Genomic DNA, 20,061 nt, shown 5'->3' on the forward strand with positions numbered 1-20,061 from the left:
ATCCCCCAATCCCCACAGCTGTCAACCTGCTCTCTATGAATCTGTCACTATTTTGCTTGTTAGTTCATTTTGTTCATTGGATTTCACATATGAGTGAAATCATATGTTACTTCTCTGTGGCTTATTTCACTTAGCACAATGCTCTCCAGGTCCATCTATGCTGTCTCAAAGGCTAAGATTTCCTTTTTCACTGCTGAGTAGTATTCCATTGTGTAAATGTACCACAGCTTTTTTATCCACTAGTCTACTGATGGACACTTGGCTGCTTCCAGATCTTGGCTATTGTAAATAATGCTTCAGTGAACATAGGAGTGTGTATATTCTTTCAAATTAGTGTTTCGGATTTCTTTGGATAAATTCCCAGAAGTGGAATATCTGGGTCATAAGGCAGTTTCATTTTTTATTCTTAAAAATACATATTTTTATTGATTTCAGGGAGGAAGGGAGAGAGAGAAAAACATCAAGATGAGAGAGAATCATTGATTGGCTGCCTCCTGTACACCCCACACTAGGGATCAAGCCCACAACCCAGGCATATGCCCTGACTGGCAATTGAATCGTTACCTCCTGGTTCATAGATCAACGCTCAACTGCTGAGCCATGCTAGCCAGGCCCACTGCTTTCCACAATGGTTGCAGCAATCTGCATTCACACCAACAGTGCAGGAGGGTTCCCTTTGCTCCACATCCTCAGCAACACTTGTTTGTTGATTTATTGATGATAGCCATTCTGACAGGTGTGAGGTGATATCTCATTGTGGTTTTAATTTGCATTTCTCTGATGATTAGTGACTTGAACATCTTTTCATATGTCTTTTGGTCGTCTGTATGTCTTCCTTGGAGAAGTGTATATTCACATCTTTTGCCCATTTTTAAATTAGATTGGTGTTGTTGGTTTTTGGGGTTTTTTGGTGTTGAGTTTTCTAAGTTCTTTATAAAATTTGGATGTTAACCCCTTATCAGATGTATCATTGGTGAATATGTTATTCCATTCAGTGGATTATCTTTTCATTTTATTGATGGTTTTCCTTTGCTGTGCAAAAACTGTTTAGTTTCATGTAGTTCCATTTGTTTATTTTTTTGTTTGTTTCCTTTGCCCGAGAAAGGTATATCAGAAAAATATTACTAAGAGAAATGTCAGAGACTTTACTGCCTGTTTTCTTCTAGGATTTTTATGGTTTTTATGTCTAACACATGTCTTTTTTTTTTTTTTAATCGTGGCCTTTTAAAATTTTTTTATTGATTTTAGAGAGGAAGGGAGAGGGAAAGAGAGAAACATCAATGATGAGAGAGAATCATCTATCAGCTGCCTCTTGCACGCCCCCTACTGGGGATCAAGCCTGCAACCTGACCATGTGCCCTGACCAGGAATGGAACCATGACCTCCTGGTTCAGACGTCGATGCTCAACCACTGAGCACACTGGCCAGGCTAACATTTAATCCATTTTGAGTTTATTCTTGCGTATGCTGTAAGAAGGTGGTCTACTTTCATTTTTTTTTTTTGCATGTATCTGCCCAATATTTCCAACACTGTTTATTGAAGAGACTGTATCTTTACCCCACTCTATGTTTTTTGCCTCCTTTTCGTCAAACATTAACTGACTACAAAGGCCTGGGTTTACTTCTGGGCTCTCTATTCTGTTCCATTGATCCATGTGTCTGTTTTTATGTCAGTACCATGCTGTTTTGATTACTATGGCTTAAAGCAGTGGTTCTCAACCTCTGGCCCTTTAAATACAGTTCCTCATGTTGTGACCCAACCATAAAATTATTTTCGTTGCTACTTCATAACTGTAATGTTGCTACTGTTATGAATTGTAATGTAAATATCTGATATGCAGGATGGTCTTAGGCGACCCCTGTAAAAGGGTCGTTCGACCGCCAAAGGGGTCGCGACCCACAGATTGAGAACCGCTGGCTTAAAGTATCGTTTGATATAAGGTAGTGTGAGTCCTCCAACTTTGTTCTTCTTTCTCAAGATCACTGTTGCTATTCATGGTCTTCCATGATTTCATACAAATTTTTGGAATATTTATTCTAGTTCAATGAAATACACCATTGGTATCGTAATAGGAATTGCATTGAATCTATAGATTGCTTTGGGTAGTATGGACATTTTAATGATGTTAATTCTTCCTATCCATGAACACTGTATAGGCTTCCACTTTGTATCTTCTTCAATTTCTTTCTATAGTGTCTTATAATTTTGTGAACACGGGTCTTTTACATCCTTGGTTAAATTTATTCCTCAGTATTTTATTCTTTTTGAAGCAGTTGTGAATGGGATTGTTTTCTGGTAGTTCATTATTGGTGTATAAAATTGTTTTTTTAATAGAGTTAGAAATATTTATCTCATTTAAGAAATAACAGCATAAGCACAACAATAAGTGACCACCAATATTTGGTTAGGGAGTAATAGGGGGTAGTGGAAATTGTGACAAATGAGAGCATACTGATCTCATCCCAGGCACGCCCCTCCTCCCCTCCCAACTGTGTGACAACATGGCAGTTTAGAGGCCCCAAAGCCACTCAGTTCCAAGCAATTGTTGCCATGCAAGAATGCAGCCTCAGAATTATCAGATCATCTGAGCTTTTCTCATGTAAAGCTGAAAATTGCAAATTTTATGTTAAATCTCCCAAATTTACACTGTTCTCAGTTGTTAAAATTTGTATAGGTGCCGGGCCAGTGTGGCTAAGTGGTTGAGCATCCAGCCATGAACCAAGAGTTCGCTGGTTCAGCCCTAACCAGTTTGGTTCAGTGGATAGAGTGTCAGCCCGCAGACTGAAGGGTCCCGGGTTCAATTCAGGTAAAGGGCACATACCTCAGTTGCAGGCTCAATCCCCAGCCCTGGTCCGTCCGATGTTTCTCTCTCTGCCTCCCTTCTTCCCTCCCTTTCATTCTCTAAAAATTAATGGAAAAATATCCTCGGGTGAAGATTAACAAAAAAATAAAGTAAAAGAGTTCACCGTTTCATTTCCCAGTCAGGCACATGCCAAGGCTCTATCCCCAGTAGGAGCTAGCTGATCGATGTCCCTCATGGATGTTTCTATCTCTCTCTCCCTTCCTCTCTCTCTAAAATCAATAAAAACATTTATATACACACACACATATATATATATCAACACTAATAAAAGAGAAAAATGGTAATTGGCGTACGAGCTACCCTTTTCATTGGCTAATCAGGGCTATATGCAAATTAACTGCCAACTAAGATTGGCAGTTAACTGCCAACAAGATGGCGGCTAATTTGCATATGTAGGCACAATGCAGGGAGGCGAAAGGGAAAGCAGGAAGAAGCCCCCCCCCCCCCCCCCCCCCCCCGCCACTGACAGTGATCGGAAACCCAGGGGGGAGCTAAGAGCCGGGGGGCAGGGCAAAGGCAGCCCTTTCCCCCCTCAGCTGTGTTTCCTTTTTTTTTTTAATTGTTTAAAATATTTTCCCCCAATTGACCTCCCTCCTTCCCCCAAAAAACATATTTTTTTAAAAAAAATTGTGTAGGCAAAACAAAACATATTCATAAGGCCTCAAAGTTAATGAACTCTGGCTGTATAGTTTTGCTTTTGGTTTCCGGATTATGCTTACCACTTTAAATGAGTTGAGACACTTCCTTCCTCCTCCTCCCCACACCTCCCTCTCTAGATCTGTAATTCTCTGGATAACAGAGGAATTATCTATAGAAGTTTAGTTTGACTTCCACATCCATTGCCCTCAGGGTCAGGGACCTTTTTGTGAAGACAGAGTTTTATATTTCCGGATTTTTTCTTGAGCCAGTTTTGGTAACTTTATCATGGGTATGTATGTATCCAAAAAAAACAGAGTTTATATAAATATATAGGGTTTGGTACTCTTCAGGAATCCAACTGAGGATCTTGGAATGAATAGTATTCCCCAAGGATAAAGAGGTACTACTGTGCATGTACAAAGATGATGCTGTCTTGGTTCTTAGTCTTTATAACCTAATTTTTAAAATTCTTTTTCCCCCCACAGTTCATCCATGAGCTCGGATTTCCCACATTACAACTTCAGGATGCCTAATATTGGATTCCAGAATCTGCCTCTCAACATATATATTGTGGTTTTTGGCACTGCTATATTTGTCTTCATCCTTAGTTTACTCTTCTGTTGCTACTTGATTAGGTAATCAATTTTCATTCTGTGTTACTTTAGAATATGTTAAACAATCACTAATAAATTAACTTTCTCCCCTTAGGTTAAAAAATGTTATAAGTATTGTAGGGGAGGAAGAAAATTTCCTCTTCTAGGCTCTTTCAGCTGGTCTAATAATCAAACTGACACAAGATAGATTAATAAGAGAAAAATAACCAAATTTAATTACATACGTACATATGGAAACCCCACATACATGAGAAGATTCAGAGACAGAAAGTTAAAATGAGGTATATGTGGCCTTCTGAGCTAAGGATGAGATAAAATGCCTTGGAGCTTCAGAGGGGAGGAAGGTCATTTGAAGGAAGATAAGATGAGCAGATGTTCAGTACATAATTACATGTTTGCCCTGCCCTGTAGGTCATAAAACATTATTTATGGTAATAACTGTTATTATAGACAAAGCACCTAAGTTAGATTCTTTAAGGAAGAGATAAAGATTTCTCTTGACTCACAGAGCCTCAGTTGCCTTCAGCTCAAAATAATCTACAAGTCAAAGTAGCACATCTTAGGGAGGCCTGTTCTGAACCACTTCAAAATGATAATTAGCAAATTTTTATTTTTTTCTTTTTCTTTTAATTAGCAAATTTTTAAAACTTAAAGTGGCTTAACACTTTAACATTCTATGAGTTACTGGCCAATAAAACACCTTTATACAGTCTTCAATCCTATTTGCTGATAGGGTGTTTTATTGTAGGAGAAAATTGTTCTCATTTGTTTTTCCAACATATTAGCATCTGAACTGGATACACTTCTGTCATTGTCTGTCTCCAAGATTTAATCTACTTTCACAAAGATTTCAAGATTGCTTTTTTTTTTTTTCAGAAGAGTGCTACATCATTGTTAGCTAAAGTCATTAAGAATTAGAAAGCAATCTCCAAATAAGATCCAAACCTTTAAACAAATTCTTGTTGTCTCTCAAGAGTATTTTTATTTTAAGCCCTGGCTGGTTTGGCTCAGTGGATAGAGTATCGGCCTGTGGACTCAAGGGTCCCAGGTTCGATTCTGGTCAAGGGCATAAACCTTGGTTGCAGGCACATCCCCAGTAGGGGGTGTGCAGGAGGCAGCTGATCGATGTTTCTAACTCTCTATTCCTCTCCCTTCTTCTCTGTAAAAAAATAAATAAAATATATTTTTTTAAAAATTAAAAAAAAAAAGAAGAGTATTTTAAGCTCCCGTTTGTGTTGAACTGATCAGGTGTTCAGGTGATTGATTATCTGCATAAATCACAAAGTATTCCACAAGCTCTGCAGCACATGTACTGACAAGTAATGAAGGGTAACAGGTCACTTAACGGAGTAATGGATTTGGCCAGTAAAGATTCACAGTTAAAAAAAAAAAAAAAAAAAAAAAAGATTCACAGTTGACTAATTCATAATTGTTTAAGCAAGCATTTTTCTCTTTTTAAGTATTTAAAATAGGGCCTAATTTTCAAAGCCAAACCTCAGACTATAAAAAATTTTATAATGTATTGTTCAAAGAGCTTTATGAAATAAAATAATAGAAAATTAAATGTTATTCTACAGCTATACTAGTATATCTGATAGTTTTTAGTGTTTGTACAGTATATTATTATGGTTAAGATAAATACGATCATCAGATATCTTTCAGCAATAGTTCATTATTGCCCCCAGTGTTCCAGGGTACTTATTTACTGACAGTCAAATCTGAGTGAATTTAGTGTGTAGTTTCTAATTTTCTGACAAGTGAATTTATATTCTTCACAGAAGGTGAATCTCCTCTGAAGTTCTCACAAAATGTAATCACTCCTTGTATCTTATAGATATGCTGGCTGCCTATGATTTTTTGGTCTTGCTTAGAGAAATAAATACTTAGCTAATATAATTATAGGATTTAGGAAACACTTTAAAAAATCTGTTTATTACTAGAAATTTACTTTTCCTAACATTTCTTTAATAATTGTTTGATAAATGTTATGTAAATATTTAGCTTTTTTTAAAAATTAAGGAACTAGCCATAATTAAACAGGACCTCATAGCATTAAAATATTCCTTTTTTCCAAACCTAGTAAATTTTTTTTGGAAATTTCTCTACAAATACTGGCTTAATTCAAATTTGTGAATTTAATATTTGAAACCAAATTATTTTTTAAAAGAAGATAAAAATATTTTAAAAGATTCATTAAGGAAGAGCTTATATAAAATATTTTGAAATGTAGATAGCTCATAGTACAGTTTTTACTACTATGTCAAAGAATTAATTAAGCCTTAGATTTTTGTTTGCTTTAGGAAAAATACTAATATACCAATTGTGATTCTGGGTAAATTTTTTGAGAAATAATTTATGAAACCCTATTTTACCTCATTGTATTTCTTTCAGTAATCAAGCAAGCAAAGGGATAAAGAAAAAAAATAGCAGTTGTTTTTATGCTATGATTTCATACTATGATCGCCCTGTTGGTCGCTCCGCAGAGAGAAGCAAGGCGGCAGCAGGGGATGGGGCTGGCAAGTGGGCAGTGCCAGGCTGGCCAAGGCAGGTGCCAGTGGCCCCCCCCCCCCCGATCACGCTGCCGGTCGCCCCACCTATAGGCCCTGATTGCCAGCCAGGCCTAGGGACTCTACCCGTGCACAAATTTTGTGCACTGAGCCTCTAGTTTTTAAATATAACTTAAGTTCTTCAGCACCTTCCTAGGGAGCTCTTTTGTTCTCATGCAGAGAGATCCCTCCAGTCATAGCTAGACTCACCAGAACCATTGGAGGAACACAGCTTAGATCTAAACTAAACACCCTCTACCAACCACAGTCTTACACAACATTTTAGTATAGAATCTGTTGCCCATGACAGGGCTATGAATAGATCACTACTGGAACACAAAAGGACTCTTACCTTGCTAGGAGTTATCCTATATTATAATGAATCATATAATATTCTAATTTATGTTTGTTATTTATCTCTCTCCCTGGATAGAGTCTTGTCTGTTCCGTTTGCTGTATCCCAAACACCCAAAACTGAACAATATCTGGCACAGTATTGGTACTCAATAAATTTTGTTGAGTAAATGAAAGTATGGTGTTTCTAGTAGGAAGTCATTAGTTACACACTGGAAAACAAGGGTAAAATTAAAAACTAAAAATGGAAGGAAAATATTGAGTTACCTAATAGATACTATAAAGTCTTGAACCAAGACAATGACAGTAGAGCTAGAGAGTGTGAGTGTGTTATGGATGGTTGTGAAAAATACTGGGGAGGTAAAAATGAACAAAATTTGGTGACTGGGCATTAAGGACAAGAAAATTATGAGCTTAGAATTTTTCCTGGACTTTTAGCTTAGCTGTTGGTTGGATAGCAATCCCTTCACAGAGATAGAAAATGGATGGCCAAATTGGGTGAAAGGATAAAGTTTCTGTTTCACACATGGGAGAACTGTATTCCCTGTGTAACAGTCAAGATGTTTAGTATATAGTTGGATATATAGGTCTAAAGCTTATGAGAAGTCTGGTCTAAAAATAGAGGGTCATGTAATAATAGGTGGAAGTTGAAGCCAAGAATATCCCCTAGAAATAATGTGTATTGTGAAATAAAATGGATGCAGGACAAAATCCTAGGGAAACATTAATATTTAAGAAGAGCCCTTGACCTGGCCGGGTAGCTCAGTAGGTTGGAACATCATCCCAATACGCCAAGGTTGTGGGCTTGATCCCCACATACAAGAAGCAACCAATGAATGTATAAATATGTAGAACAACAAATCAATGTGTGTTTTTTCTCTCAAGTCAATTTTTAAAAATATATATATATTATTGATTTTTTACAGAGAAGAAGGGAGAGGGATAGAGAGTTAGAAACATTGATCAGCTGCTTCCTGCACACCCCTACTGGGGATGTGCCCACAACCAAGATACATGCCCTTGTCTGGAATCGAACCTGGGACCCTTCAGTCTGCAGGGTGATGCTTTATCCATTGAGCCAAACCGGTTAGGGCTCAAGTCAATTTTTAAAAAAAGAAGAAGATCCCATAAAAGAGACTGGGAAGGGATAGCAGGAGAAAGAAGAAAATCATGAGAGACGTGCTCCACAAGTAGGGTTTCAGTGGATTGAGTCAGTTGTGTCAGCTGCTCCCAGGAAGGTCTAATAAACAAGATATTTGTTAATCGATTGTTTACATTATCAGTAAGGCTTCTGGTCAACAGTAGGTTATTAGTAATTAAGTTTTGGGGGAGTCAAAAGTTTTCTGTGGCTTTTTAATTGTGCAGGAAATCAGCATCCCTAACCCCTGCATTGTTCAAGGGTCAGCTTTACATTTGACAATTAGGTTTGCATCCAAAATCTTTTTTTTTTTTTAAATATATACTTTATTGATTTTTTACAGAGAGGAAGGGAGAGAGATAGAGAGTTAGAAACATCGATGAGAGAGAAACATCGATCAGCTGCCTCCTGCACATCTCCTACTGGGGATGTGCCCGCAACCCAGGTACATGCCCTTGACCGGAATCGAACCTGGGACCTTTCAGTCCGCAGGCCGACGCTCTATCCACTGAGCCAAACCGGTTTCGGCATGCATCCAAAATCTTGTAAAAGTTTCAGTAGCATGGGTACAGGGGTGACAAAAGGTAAGCTATAATGGGGCAAAGCTTCAGCAGCAGGTAATAAATATAACGTTTTTGAAGAATCTTGGCTGAGAAAAGATGGGGGGGGGGGGGGTTGCTCTAGAAATCAAGGAAGTATTTTGGTGCTTGATTATGTTTTTAAGCTAGAGATTTATAATATAAACTAGAGGCCCAGTGCATGAAATTCGTGCATGGGTAGGGTCCCTAGGCTTGGCCAGCAATCAGGGCTGATCTGTGGGGAGACCGGCAGGGCGATGGGGGGGGGGCCCTGCTGGCACCCACCTTGGCTGGCCTGGCGCCACCCAATCACTGGCCCCACCCCCTGCCGCTGGTCACCTCCCTCTGCCTGCTGGCACCGCCTTGGCTGGCCTGGTGCTGCCAACTCACAGGCCCCACCCCCCACCAAACAGTTGTTCCACAGGTCGTTACGCTGTTTGGTCAATTTGCATATTAGAGTTTTATATAGATAGATATTATATTTATAGGTATTAAGGGGAATGAGCTAGTTACGGAAGATTTGTGAGAAATAATGAATCATGGAGATGAAAAGAGACATACCTAAAAGTTATAGTACTATTATTCGTAAGCAGGAGAATACCTTCTTAAGACAGGGATGAAGGTAACTTCAGAAAACAATACATATGTAGGAATGTGGGGCTGGGAGTGAAAGAACTGCATACATGGCAACCTCTTTATGAAGTAGTTGAAAATGGTGGGGAGGGAGGTGATCGGATAAAATTTGAGAACAGTGGCAAGCTTTTAAAAAGAAGCTTATGCCGAAACCGGTTTGGCTCAGTGGATAGAGCGTCGGCCTGCGGACTGAAAGGTCCCAGGTTCGATTCCGGTCAAGGGCATGTACCTGGGTTGCGGGCACATCCCCAGTAGGAGATGTGCAGGAGGCAGCTGATCGATGTTTCTCTCTCATCGATGTTTCTAACTCTCTATCTTTCTCCCTTCCTCTCTGTAAAAAAATCAATAAAATATATTTAAAAAATAAATAAATAAATAAATAAAATAAAATAGAAGCTTAGAATATTGAGCTTGAATATGTAGAATTAGAGAACAATGTGGAGGGTTTCATTGAGAATGGAGACCACAGATTTGTAGCAGCTGTAAGCTACATGGTTTTATCATTTTCTTTAGCACTGTTCAGCATTGCTAATCATACTCTCTTAGATATATTTTTAGGAATTAATATTTATTAAACACTTAATATATGTCAGACCCTGTGCTGTGCACTGCAGTTAAATAGGTAATTTTAATATCTTTATTTTACAGAAGTTAAATAATTTTCCAACAGCCACACATACACAGAAGTTGGTTAGAGTTGAGACTGAAATTCAGTTGTATCTGACCCCAGAGCATGTCCTCATAATCACTTAAAAAATAATAATAAGTTGTATTTTTCAGGCTTCATTCAAAAATAACCATTTCAGGTTTTCATAATCATTTTCAAAAGACAGATTTGCATATTGAGGCTATTCTAAAACCATTATTTTAATTTTGAACCTGAAATTTTTAAATGAAGACTGTAAAAAAATATATTTTATTGACTTCAGAGAGAAAAGGAGAGGGACAGTGATAGAAACATCAATGATGAGAATCATTGATCAGCTGCCTCCTGCACACCCCCTGAAGCCCAAGCAACAAAAGAAAAAATAGATAAATTGGACTTAAAAAAATTAAAAATATTTTTGCATTAAAGAACATTATCAAAGTGAAAAGACAACCTTTAGAATGGGAGAAAAATACTTGCCAATCATATCTGATAAGATATTAATATATGTTTTAAAAACTCTTACAGCTCAACAACAGAAAGACAACTGAATTGCCCAGATGGTGTGGGTCAGTGGTTGAGTGTCAATCTATGAACCAGGAGGTCACGATTCTATTCCCAGTCAGGGCACATACCCAGCTTGCGGGCTTGATCCCCAGTAGGAGGTGTGCAGGAGGGAGCTAATCAGTGATTCTCTCATCATTGATGTTTCTATCCCTCTCCCTTCCTCCCTGAAATCAATAAAAATATATTTTTTTTTAAAAAAGACAACGGAACCGAAACCGGTTTGGCTCAGTGGATAGAGCGTCGGCTTGCGGACTGAAGGGTCCCAGGTTCGATTCTGGTCAAGGGCATGTACCTGGGTTGCGGGCATATCCCCAGTGGGAGATGTGCAGGAGGCGGCTGATCAATGTTTCTCTCTCATCGATGTTTCTAACTCTCTGTCTCTCTCTCCCTTCCTCTCTGTAAAAAATCAATAAAATATATTTAAAAAAAAAAAAAAAGACAACGGAGCCTAGGCCAGTTTGGCTCACTGGATAGAGTGTCAGCCTGGGGACTGGAGAGTCCCGGGTTCAATTCCAGTCAAGGGCATGCCACCTTGGTTGCAGACACATCCCCAGTGCGGGGTGTGCAGGAGGCAGCTGATCGATGCTTCTCTCTCATCGATGTTTCTAACTCTCTATCCCTCTCCCTTCCTCTCTGTAAAATATCAATAAAATATATTTTAAAAAAATAAAATAAAAAGACAATTGAAAATAGGCAAATGACTTAAATAGTCACTTTTCCAAAGAAGATATACAGGGTGGGGCAAAAGTATGTGTACAGTTATTCATATGGAAGATAATACAATAATTAATAAAAGAATAAACTTTTGCATACTCACAACTATTAACCCACTTTTGCCCTACCCCAGGGGTGGGCAAACTTTTTGACTCGAGGGCCACAATGGGTTCTTAAACTGGACCAGAGGGCCGGAACAAAAGCATGGATGGAGTGTTTGTGTGAACTAATATAAATTCAAAGTAAACATCATTACATAAAAGGGTACGGTCTTTTTTTTTTTTTTTTTTAGTTTTATTCATTTCAAACAGGCTGGATCCGGCCCGCGGGCTGTGGTTTGCCCACGGCTGCCCTACCCTGTACAAATGGCCAATAAACACATGAAAAGATGTTCAACATTATTGGTCATTAAGGAAATGCAAATTAAAACCACAGTGAGATACCACTTCACACCTAAGATGCTGTACTCAAAAATACGGAAAATTACAAGTGTTGGTGAGGATGCGAAGAAATAGAAACCCACACATGTTGCCTGTGGGAGTGTAAAATGGTGCAGCCACTGTGGAAAAGAGCTCAGCAGCTTCTCAAAAAGTTAAGCATAGAATTACTATATGACCCAGACATTTCACTTCTAGGTGAATACCCAGGACAAATGAAGAGCTATGCCTACACAGAAACTTATACGAGAATACTTATAACAGCATTATTCATAATAGTCCAAACATGTATAAAACCCAAATGTCTATCAACAGAGGAATGGATAAACAAATTGTAGCATATATTCAGCCTTAAAAAGGAGTGAAGAACTGATGCATACTACAATTAGAATGAGCCTTGAAAACATTTTGCTAAGTGAAAAGCCAAGCACAAAAGATCACATATTGTATGATTTGTTATATAGACATACATATTTCTATCCATAATAGGCAAATCCATAAAGACAGAATGCAGATTAGAGGTTACCAGGAGATAGGAGAAGGGGGACTACCTAATGCAGTGATGGCGAACCTATGACACGCATGTCAGAGGTGACACGCGAACTCATTTTTTTGGTTTTTCTTTATTAAATGACATTTAAATATATAAAATAAATATCAAAAATATAAATCTTTGTTTTACTATGGTTACAAAGATCAAAAAATTTCTATATGTAACAGGGCACCAGAGTTAAGTTAGGGTTTTTCAAAATGCTGACATGCCGAGCTCAAAAGGTTCACCATCACTGACCTAATGAGACCACTTAGTGAGATCTCATGTTTTTTGGAGGGTGATGAAAAATTTTGAAACTAGAGAGAACTAGTGGTTGCACAACATTGTGACCACACTAAACACCACTGAATTATACAATTTAAAATGGTTAATTTTATGTGAATACAAATAAAGGAATATTAAAAATTTTTATTAAAGGAATAAGAAAACTGACTCAAGAAGAAATAGAAAATATTAATAACTATATACCTAGTAAATTGAATGTGTTATTAAACATTCCTACAAAGAGACTACAAGCCAGGTAATTGCACCAGTGAATTCCTTCAAACAGTAAAGAAAACAATACTTCTTAAATGACTTCCAAAGAATAGAAGAAATACTCAACTCATATAATGGGGACAGCATAATTTTGATTAAAATTATACAAAGCCTCACAAGGACATTACAAAAAAGGAACTTACAGACTTATGTCTCTCATGAACAAAATATTAGTAAATCAAATTCAGGGATATGCAAAAATGGTAGTACATTATATTCAAGTGGACATTATTCCAGGAATGAAGGTATCAACACAATATACCACATTAACAGTAAAAAAAAAAAAAATGGTAGGGAGAGTGATGGGGGGAAAAAATTTATAAAGTCCCGCTGGTGTGCTCAGTGGTTAGCATCAACCCATGTACCAGGAGGTCACCAGTTCAATTCCTGGTCGGAGCACATACATGGGTTGCAGGCTCAATACCCAGTGTGGGGCATACAGGAGGCCACGGGTTGAAGTTTCTCATTGATGTTTCTCTCTCCCTTTCTCAAATCAGTAACATATTTTTTAAAAACCAAAAACTAATACCTATTCATGATTTTTAAAAATCAAAAACTAGGATACAAGGGAACTTTGTTTATTTGAATCAAAGTTATGCACAAAAAATCTAGAGAAAACATACTTAATAGTGATGGGTTTTTATATTTAGTTATATAATTTTATGCATTTAAATTTTTTAAAAAATTTTATTGTTGAAAGTATTATACATATGTCCCCTGTTCCCCTCCATTGACCTCCAGTAGTGATGTCACCACTTTTATTTGCCATTGTATTAGAGGTCTTAGCCAATGCAGAAAAAAAGGAGTAATAAAAGAAATGAAATAAAAAATAAAGAAGTAAAATATCTAAAGATTATAAAGGCAGAGTTTAAACTGTCATTATTTGTAGACAGGAAGATTGTATATATTAAAAAATCCAAAATATTCTACAGATAAACTATTTAAAAATAATAAGTGAACTTAGCAAGTCATTAGATACAGGACCAATGTACAAAAATTGTTTTTTCTATGTAGTAGCAATAATGAATTAGAAAATGAAAAAAATTATAATTTATAGTAGATCAAAACTTACTAAAATCTAGGAATAAATCTAATGAAAGATATATAAGCGTTCTACCAAGAAATGTATAAAGAGAAATTAAGATATAATAAGTAGGATCATAGATTGAAAACTCAATCTTGTGAAGATGTCAGTTCTTCCCCAGTTGATCTATAACTTCCATACAATCTCAGTCAAAATCCCAATAGATTTTTTGTGGAAACTGACAAGCTCATGAAATTGGTATGGAAATGCAGAGGACCGAGAGTAGCCAAGACAATCATTAGGAACAAAGCTTGAGGACTTCTAATACCAGATCCCAAGACTTGTTACAGAGCTCCAGTACTTAAGAGTGCTATTCACCTAGCACCCAGATCCTGCTTTCTAAATACTATTCTCCAGTAAAAGGAACCAAGGTTCTTTGGAAGAAGTGGCTAATTCCACAAATGGGGCATGGAAAATACAAGATGAGCCAGAAACATCTTTCAGTGCTAATAAGCAAGGAAATTCATGGAAAAAGATGAGGGCACATTAAAAGGACACAGAAGTCAGCCTGATGAAGCTCCTAAAGGCCAAACCTAAATCAATGTGAGCAATAAAATAAATAATGATCATATTGAATTCTTACCCATAGAGTAAAACAAATATCCATGAGTCATGGTGATATAAGCAAATGAGGGAGAAGGGACTTATGTTCCTTACAGAAGAATTCCAGTTAATAATTATGCAAGGAATTAGGAAACTACAAAGCCACCACCAGGCAAACACTACAGTAATTGTTGCAAGCAAGATGAGTGCTAAATCAGTGGGCAAAAGCTTGAGAATAAATAGGATTTTACATAGTTTCAACATCTCTCCCCCAAGATGTTGGTCAGTTTCAAAAAGGAAAATAGTAACTACAGTGGAGAGACCCAGTAGACACTCCATGAACAAGTGATCATGGTTAATATGTCAAAATCTTGAAAGAAAAGAAAAACTAAGGCTCCTGCCACAGATTGGAAGAGGCTAAGGAGACATGGATTGGGTCATAGAAAAGGAAAAGGATATTAGTGAAAAAACTGGTGAAATTCAAATAAAGTCTCTTACTTTGTCGATATATCAACATTAAATCAATATATCAGTGTTAATTTACTTACTTTGATTTTTGTACTATGGTTGTGTGAGATATGAACATTGGAAAAACTGGGACTAAGGTATATGTGAACTCTTATTTTTTGCAACTTTTCTGTAAATCTAAAATTATTTCAAAATACAAGTTTTTTTAAAAAAAACTAGCATGGTATTGAAAACAAGGTGCATCAGTTTCCCAGGGCTGCTGTAACCACGTACTACAAACTGGGTGGCTTAAAACAACAGAAATTTAATCTCACATTCTGGAGGCTAGAATTTCAAAATCAAGGTGTCATCAGCAGGGCTATGCTCCCTCTGAAGACTCTAGGGTAGGATCCTTCCTTGCCTCTTATAGCTGCATCACTTCTGTCTGTCTTCACCTGGCTTTCTTCCCTGTGTCTGTATTTCCACCCTAAATCCAATATGCACCCTACATCCACTATAACTTTATTTTAATTAAATAATCTGCAAATACTATTTCCAAATAAGGTTATATCCTAAGGTTCCAGTTAGATATAATTTTTAAGGGGACACTGTTCAACCTAGTATACAAATATGGGCAAATAGACCAATGGAACAGAATAAAAACTCTTGAAACAGACTCACATATTGTGTCTGACTTACAACAGATGTGCCACTGCAATGCAGTGGGGGAGGAGGATCTTTGTAATAAATGAGTCAAACAAAAATCTGCATGTGGATGAAAAGAACCTTGACTTCTACCTCAAATCATACATAAAGACTAATTTCAGATCATATATATATCTAAATGTAATAGGTAAAATAAATTGTTTTCAAGAGAATATCTTCATGATCTGGGGGTAGGCAAAGGTTTTTTTAATTGGACACAAAAAGAACTGACATTATTGGGACTAGTTGATAAGTTGGACTTAATTTAAAATAAAAGCTTCTGTTCATCAGAAGATACCATTAGGAGAATGAAAAGGCAAATGCCCCAGCGTAGGAGTAGATAATTACAGCACATAGACCAAACAGAGGACTCACATCTAAAGTATATAAGGAATTCCTATAAATCAATAAGAAAAAGGTAAACAACTCATTTTTTTTAATGGGCAAAAAAATCAAACACGCATTTCATAAAAGAAGATATCCAATTGGGAATAAGCATATGAAAGGGTTCTGCACACCATTTGGAAAATGCAAATTTAAACCAAAATGAGATACCACTAAATACCCACTAGATTGGCTTAAAATTTTTGAACTGACCTTACAAAGCAGTGGCAAAGATGTGGAACAACTATAACTCTCATGCTTTACCCACAGGAGTAGAAATTGGTGCAAGCACTTTGGACCAACAGTTCTACTCCTAGGTATATACTCCACAGAAATGAGTCTATATGTCTACTAAATGACACGTAGAAGAATTTGTGTAGCAGCTTTATTCATAGTAGCCTAAATTGGAAGTAATCTAAATATCCACAGTAGAATGGATAAATAAATTATATTTATAGTGTTCATACAATGGAACACTATATGTCAGTCAAAAAGAGAATTACTGCAACAACATAGATAAATTTCAAAAGTAACTGTTGGCTGAAAGAAGCCAATGCAAAAGAGTGTATACCAAAAACAAGCATCCTATATGATAAAAGGCTAATATGCAAATAGACCAAACGGCGGAACAACCGAACAATTGGTTGCTATGACATGCGCTGACCACCAGGGGGCATGTGCGGAACATGGCAGGTGTTGGCTGCGATGGGATGGTGGAGCGGGTGAGTGGGGGAACCAGACCAAGGCAGGGCGCCGGTTGCTGTCATTGGGATGAGCCTCTGGTGGTTACTGAAAATACTTTGCTCCTGTGTGCTGCAGTCCTGCCCGGCACTCGCACCTGCTGCCAGTGCTGGGCCTGCTCACACCCACAGCCAGTGCCAGACCACCACTCGCACCCGCTGCTGGTGCCCGGCGCCAGTCCCGATCATTCGGCTCCATCAGTGGGTGTGAGCGGCAGCTGCTGTCCCTGATCACCCGAGGGCTTCTCCACCTCCCCCTGCTCCTGAGGGGCAATCGGGGCAGCAGCCACCACTCGCACCCACTGACAGTGCTGGCCCCAATCGCTCTGCACTGTCAGCATGTGGGAGCAGTGGCAGCAGAAGTAGGGCTGCCTGCAGACGGGACAGGGGGAGGGTTTGGGCGGGGTCGCAGAGGATGGGCTGAGACCCAACCCTGTGCCTACTGCAGCCTCGCAGCCCACAGTTCCTTTCAAGGTGCACGAATTCGTGCACTGGGCCCCTAGTTAATCTATGAGAGAAATCAGGATAGTGGCGACCTCTGGGTGGATATTGATTGGGAGAAGTCATTGAAGGGGTGCTGTAAATGTTGTGTATCTTGACTAGGTGATAGTTACACTGGTGTATATAAATGTGTATGTGTATTTTTTTAATTCACTGAATTCTTAAGGTTTTTGTAATTATTAGATGTATATTTACTTAAAATTTTAAATAAAAAATGTATATTAAATACTTAAACAAGTGGACTATCATCAACATAAAAAAAATTGAGCCTTCATTAAAATATTTGTTGTGTTAATGAGATTTGGTTTTAATGAGATTTTACTTGAATTTACATTTAGATATCATTCTATGGTTCACTGTTCACTTACTCATGACATGTAACAGATGTGTCATTTGGGTGTATTCCAGGATAAAGACTCTGGATTTTAAACCATAAATAATATAAACTGATACTGAAATTAGCAGTTTCCGTATTTTTTTCAAATTGTTGTCTTGGAAATCTCAATATCACATTGTTCATTTGTCTTTTAGGCTAAGACATCAAGCACACAAAGAATTTTATGCCTATAAACAGGTGAGAAATTTACTTCAGATTGACTTTGATAGTGTTTTGTACCCAAAAAATGAGAACTCAGATTTGCACTCATTTTAAACTAGGACTTGTGTTCATTTTAGCATTTTATTTGCCAGTTTACAGTAAAAATAGATCAACTTTAAGTACTCTTCTTTCTAATTATTTGAAGTTATAGAAAGTTCACATGATACAATAATATAGTTTAACAGGGAACTTAAGCTAACATTTTGCTATAGAGAAATGTTGTAGCTTATAATTCTTAAAGGTTATATTAAACTAGTGGCTCAGTGCATGGATTCATGCACATTGAAAGGAAATTAATTAGAAGAAATATTTTAATATCGCTGTTCTCCCTTTATAATAGAACTATCAGAGATGAAAGAAATTAGTAAAGTGTATATGAAAATAATATATAAATTAATAAATAACAACATGATATAATAACAACAAAGACATAATAGCCACTTTCCTTTAGCTTCAGAATGTCAACCAAAACAAACCAAATTCATGATCAACGATGACAGATAGAAACACACGCGTGTGATTGGCGCTAGCAAGAGCTTTATATGTATCACATATGTGCTATTCAACATTTATTTTTAAATTGCCAGTGCCCGTCATGTGTACTGGCCAGTTGGTCAGATGGACGTATGATCAGTCACTTAGCCTTTTATATATATAGATGAGATTACATTAAATAATTTTTTTTACCTCCCTCATTAAAAACATACAACTTCCTCAGAGATGACCAGCTCTGTTCTAGTGATCTCATCTCCTCCCCTTTTGTACTTTAAATGTTAGCTAATGTCATACCATGAGAAGTCTACTTGGATCATCACTGGTAACCCTTGCCCCTTTGTACTGTCCCTTTACTGATTTGTTCTTTAAAGTAATAAACTTAGCTTTACTTGAAAGCAAAGTAAAAATTTTTTTTCTTACATGTGTCATCCATTAACATTTTACCACTGATACCAAACAGTGGGCCTAGTTGTTCCTTTCTTTTGAACCAAAGCGTGAAATTATTTGTTGTTCTTAGCTCTTTGGGGGGAAAGCTTCAGCTTTTGTGGGGCAAGCTGCAGCTTATTTTGGTCTTTAACCTTTATGACATGATGTTGCAGAACCATCTCACCAGTTTAGGATTATATATCATTTTGTCCATCTTTTGTCTGTGTCTCTGAAATATGAGCTCATGGGCGAGTTTCTTAGATGTTGACATTGATGTCATAGGTAACCCCACACTCTTCCCTATAGGTCTCATGTGGGATTCATACCCAGACTGGAATGTTTTAGTTTTCTAAATAATTGAATCTTTTTGTCTCAGTTCTTTCACGATCTTGACAACCTACAAGATATTTGTATGTAAAAAAAGCTAACTAGAAAGTAAAATTGGCCCTAACCGGTTTGGCTCAGTGGATAGAGCATCAACCTGTGGACTGAAGGGTTCCAGGTTTGATTCCAGTCAAGGAATGTGCCTTTCTCTCTCATCGATGTTTCTAACTCTCTATCCCTCTCCCTTCCTCTCTGTAAAAAAAAAAATCAATAAAATATATTTTTTTAAAAAGTAAAATTGGCCTTGCTGATCATTTAAAAGGTGAAATTGACTGATAGAACTATTAAAGTCACAAGATGTGGTAAAAATTATCCTTAAAAAATACTGACTTTGAAATGTAATGCATTCCTGCATAGCTAGATGGTAGCTTTTGGTTGTGATTTCTGAAAATGTGATTTGCCCTCAAAACTATTTTTGATTCAGGTATATAAGATACTCAAAATAGAGATTTTTCCCAAATTTCACTTGTCTGTTTTTTCACTTGAAGATGACATATAATTCTAATAAGCTAAGTTTATTCTCAGAACTTTTCAATTTAAGTAGTCATTTGCCCTCTTGTCATTTGGCATTCCTTTTAACTGATATCCAGTCACTGCAAAGTCAGATTAGAAACAGCACCTGGATAAGTTTTAAGCCTCTTTACATAACTCTAGAGATAAAGTTTTCTGAGGATAGTGATGTATAATAATGAGCAAAACTTTTAAAATTAAGATTGATTTTACTTTTTAATCTTTAATAATTACTAATTAATCCCATCAGTCAGTGCTATGCTTTACTGAACCATAAGGCAGTAAATTTCCTACCCTGTGTTTGTACTTAGTCTATATGGGCATGTTTTAATGTCTTTTCCCAAAATTTAATCTATTGTCAAAGAGACTATAAAATTGCTTTCCAGAAGAATATTGCATCATTGTTCAATTTCAAAGAATGTTG

General features: G+C 37.1%; 1 protein-coding gene across 1 annotated transcript in view; it reads left to right on the top strand.

Annotated features, from left to right (window-relative positions):
- The window catches only part of RNF24 (ring finger protein 24), a 66,649-nt gene that overhangs the window by 27,560 nt on the left and 19,028 nt on the right, over positions 1 to 20,061 (top strand). The window contains exons 2-3 of the mRNA XM_059705636.1: positions 3,989 to 4,138; positions 17,756 to 17,798. Of these exons, the coding sequence (XP_059561619.1) occupies positions 3,996 to 4,138; positions 17,756 to 17,798 (186 nt within the window). The 5' untranslated portion in view covers positions 3,989 to 3,995. The remainder of the gene's footprint in view (positions 1 to 3,988; positions 4,139 to 17,755; positions 17,799 to 20,061) is intronic.

The sequence above is a fragment of the Myotis daubentonii genome, chromosome 8 (assembly GCF_963259705.1).
Source record: "Myotis daubentonii chromosome 8, mMyoDau2.1, whole genome shotgun sequence".
Classification (NCBI taxonomy): domain Eukaryota; kingdom Metazoa; phylum Chordata; class Mammalia; order Chiroptera; family Vespertilionidae; genus Myotis; species Myotis daubentonii.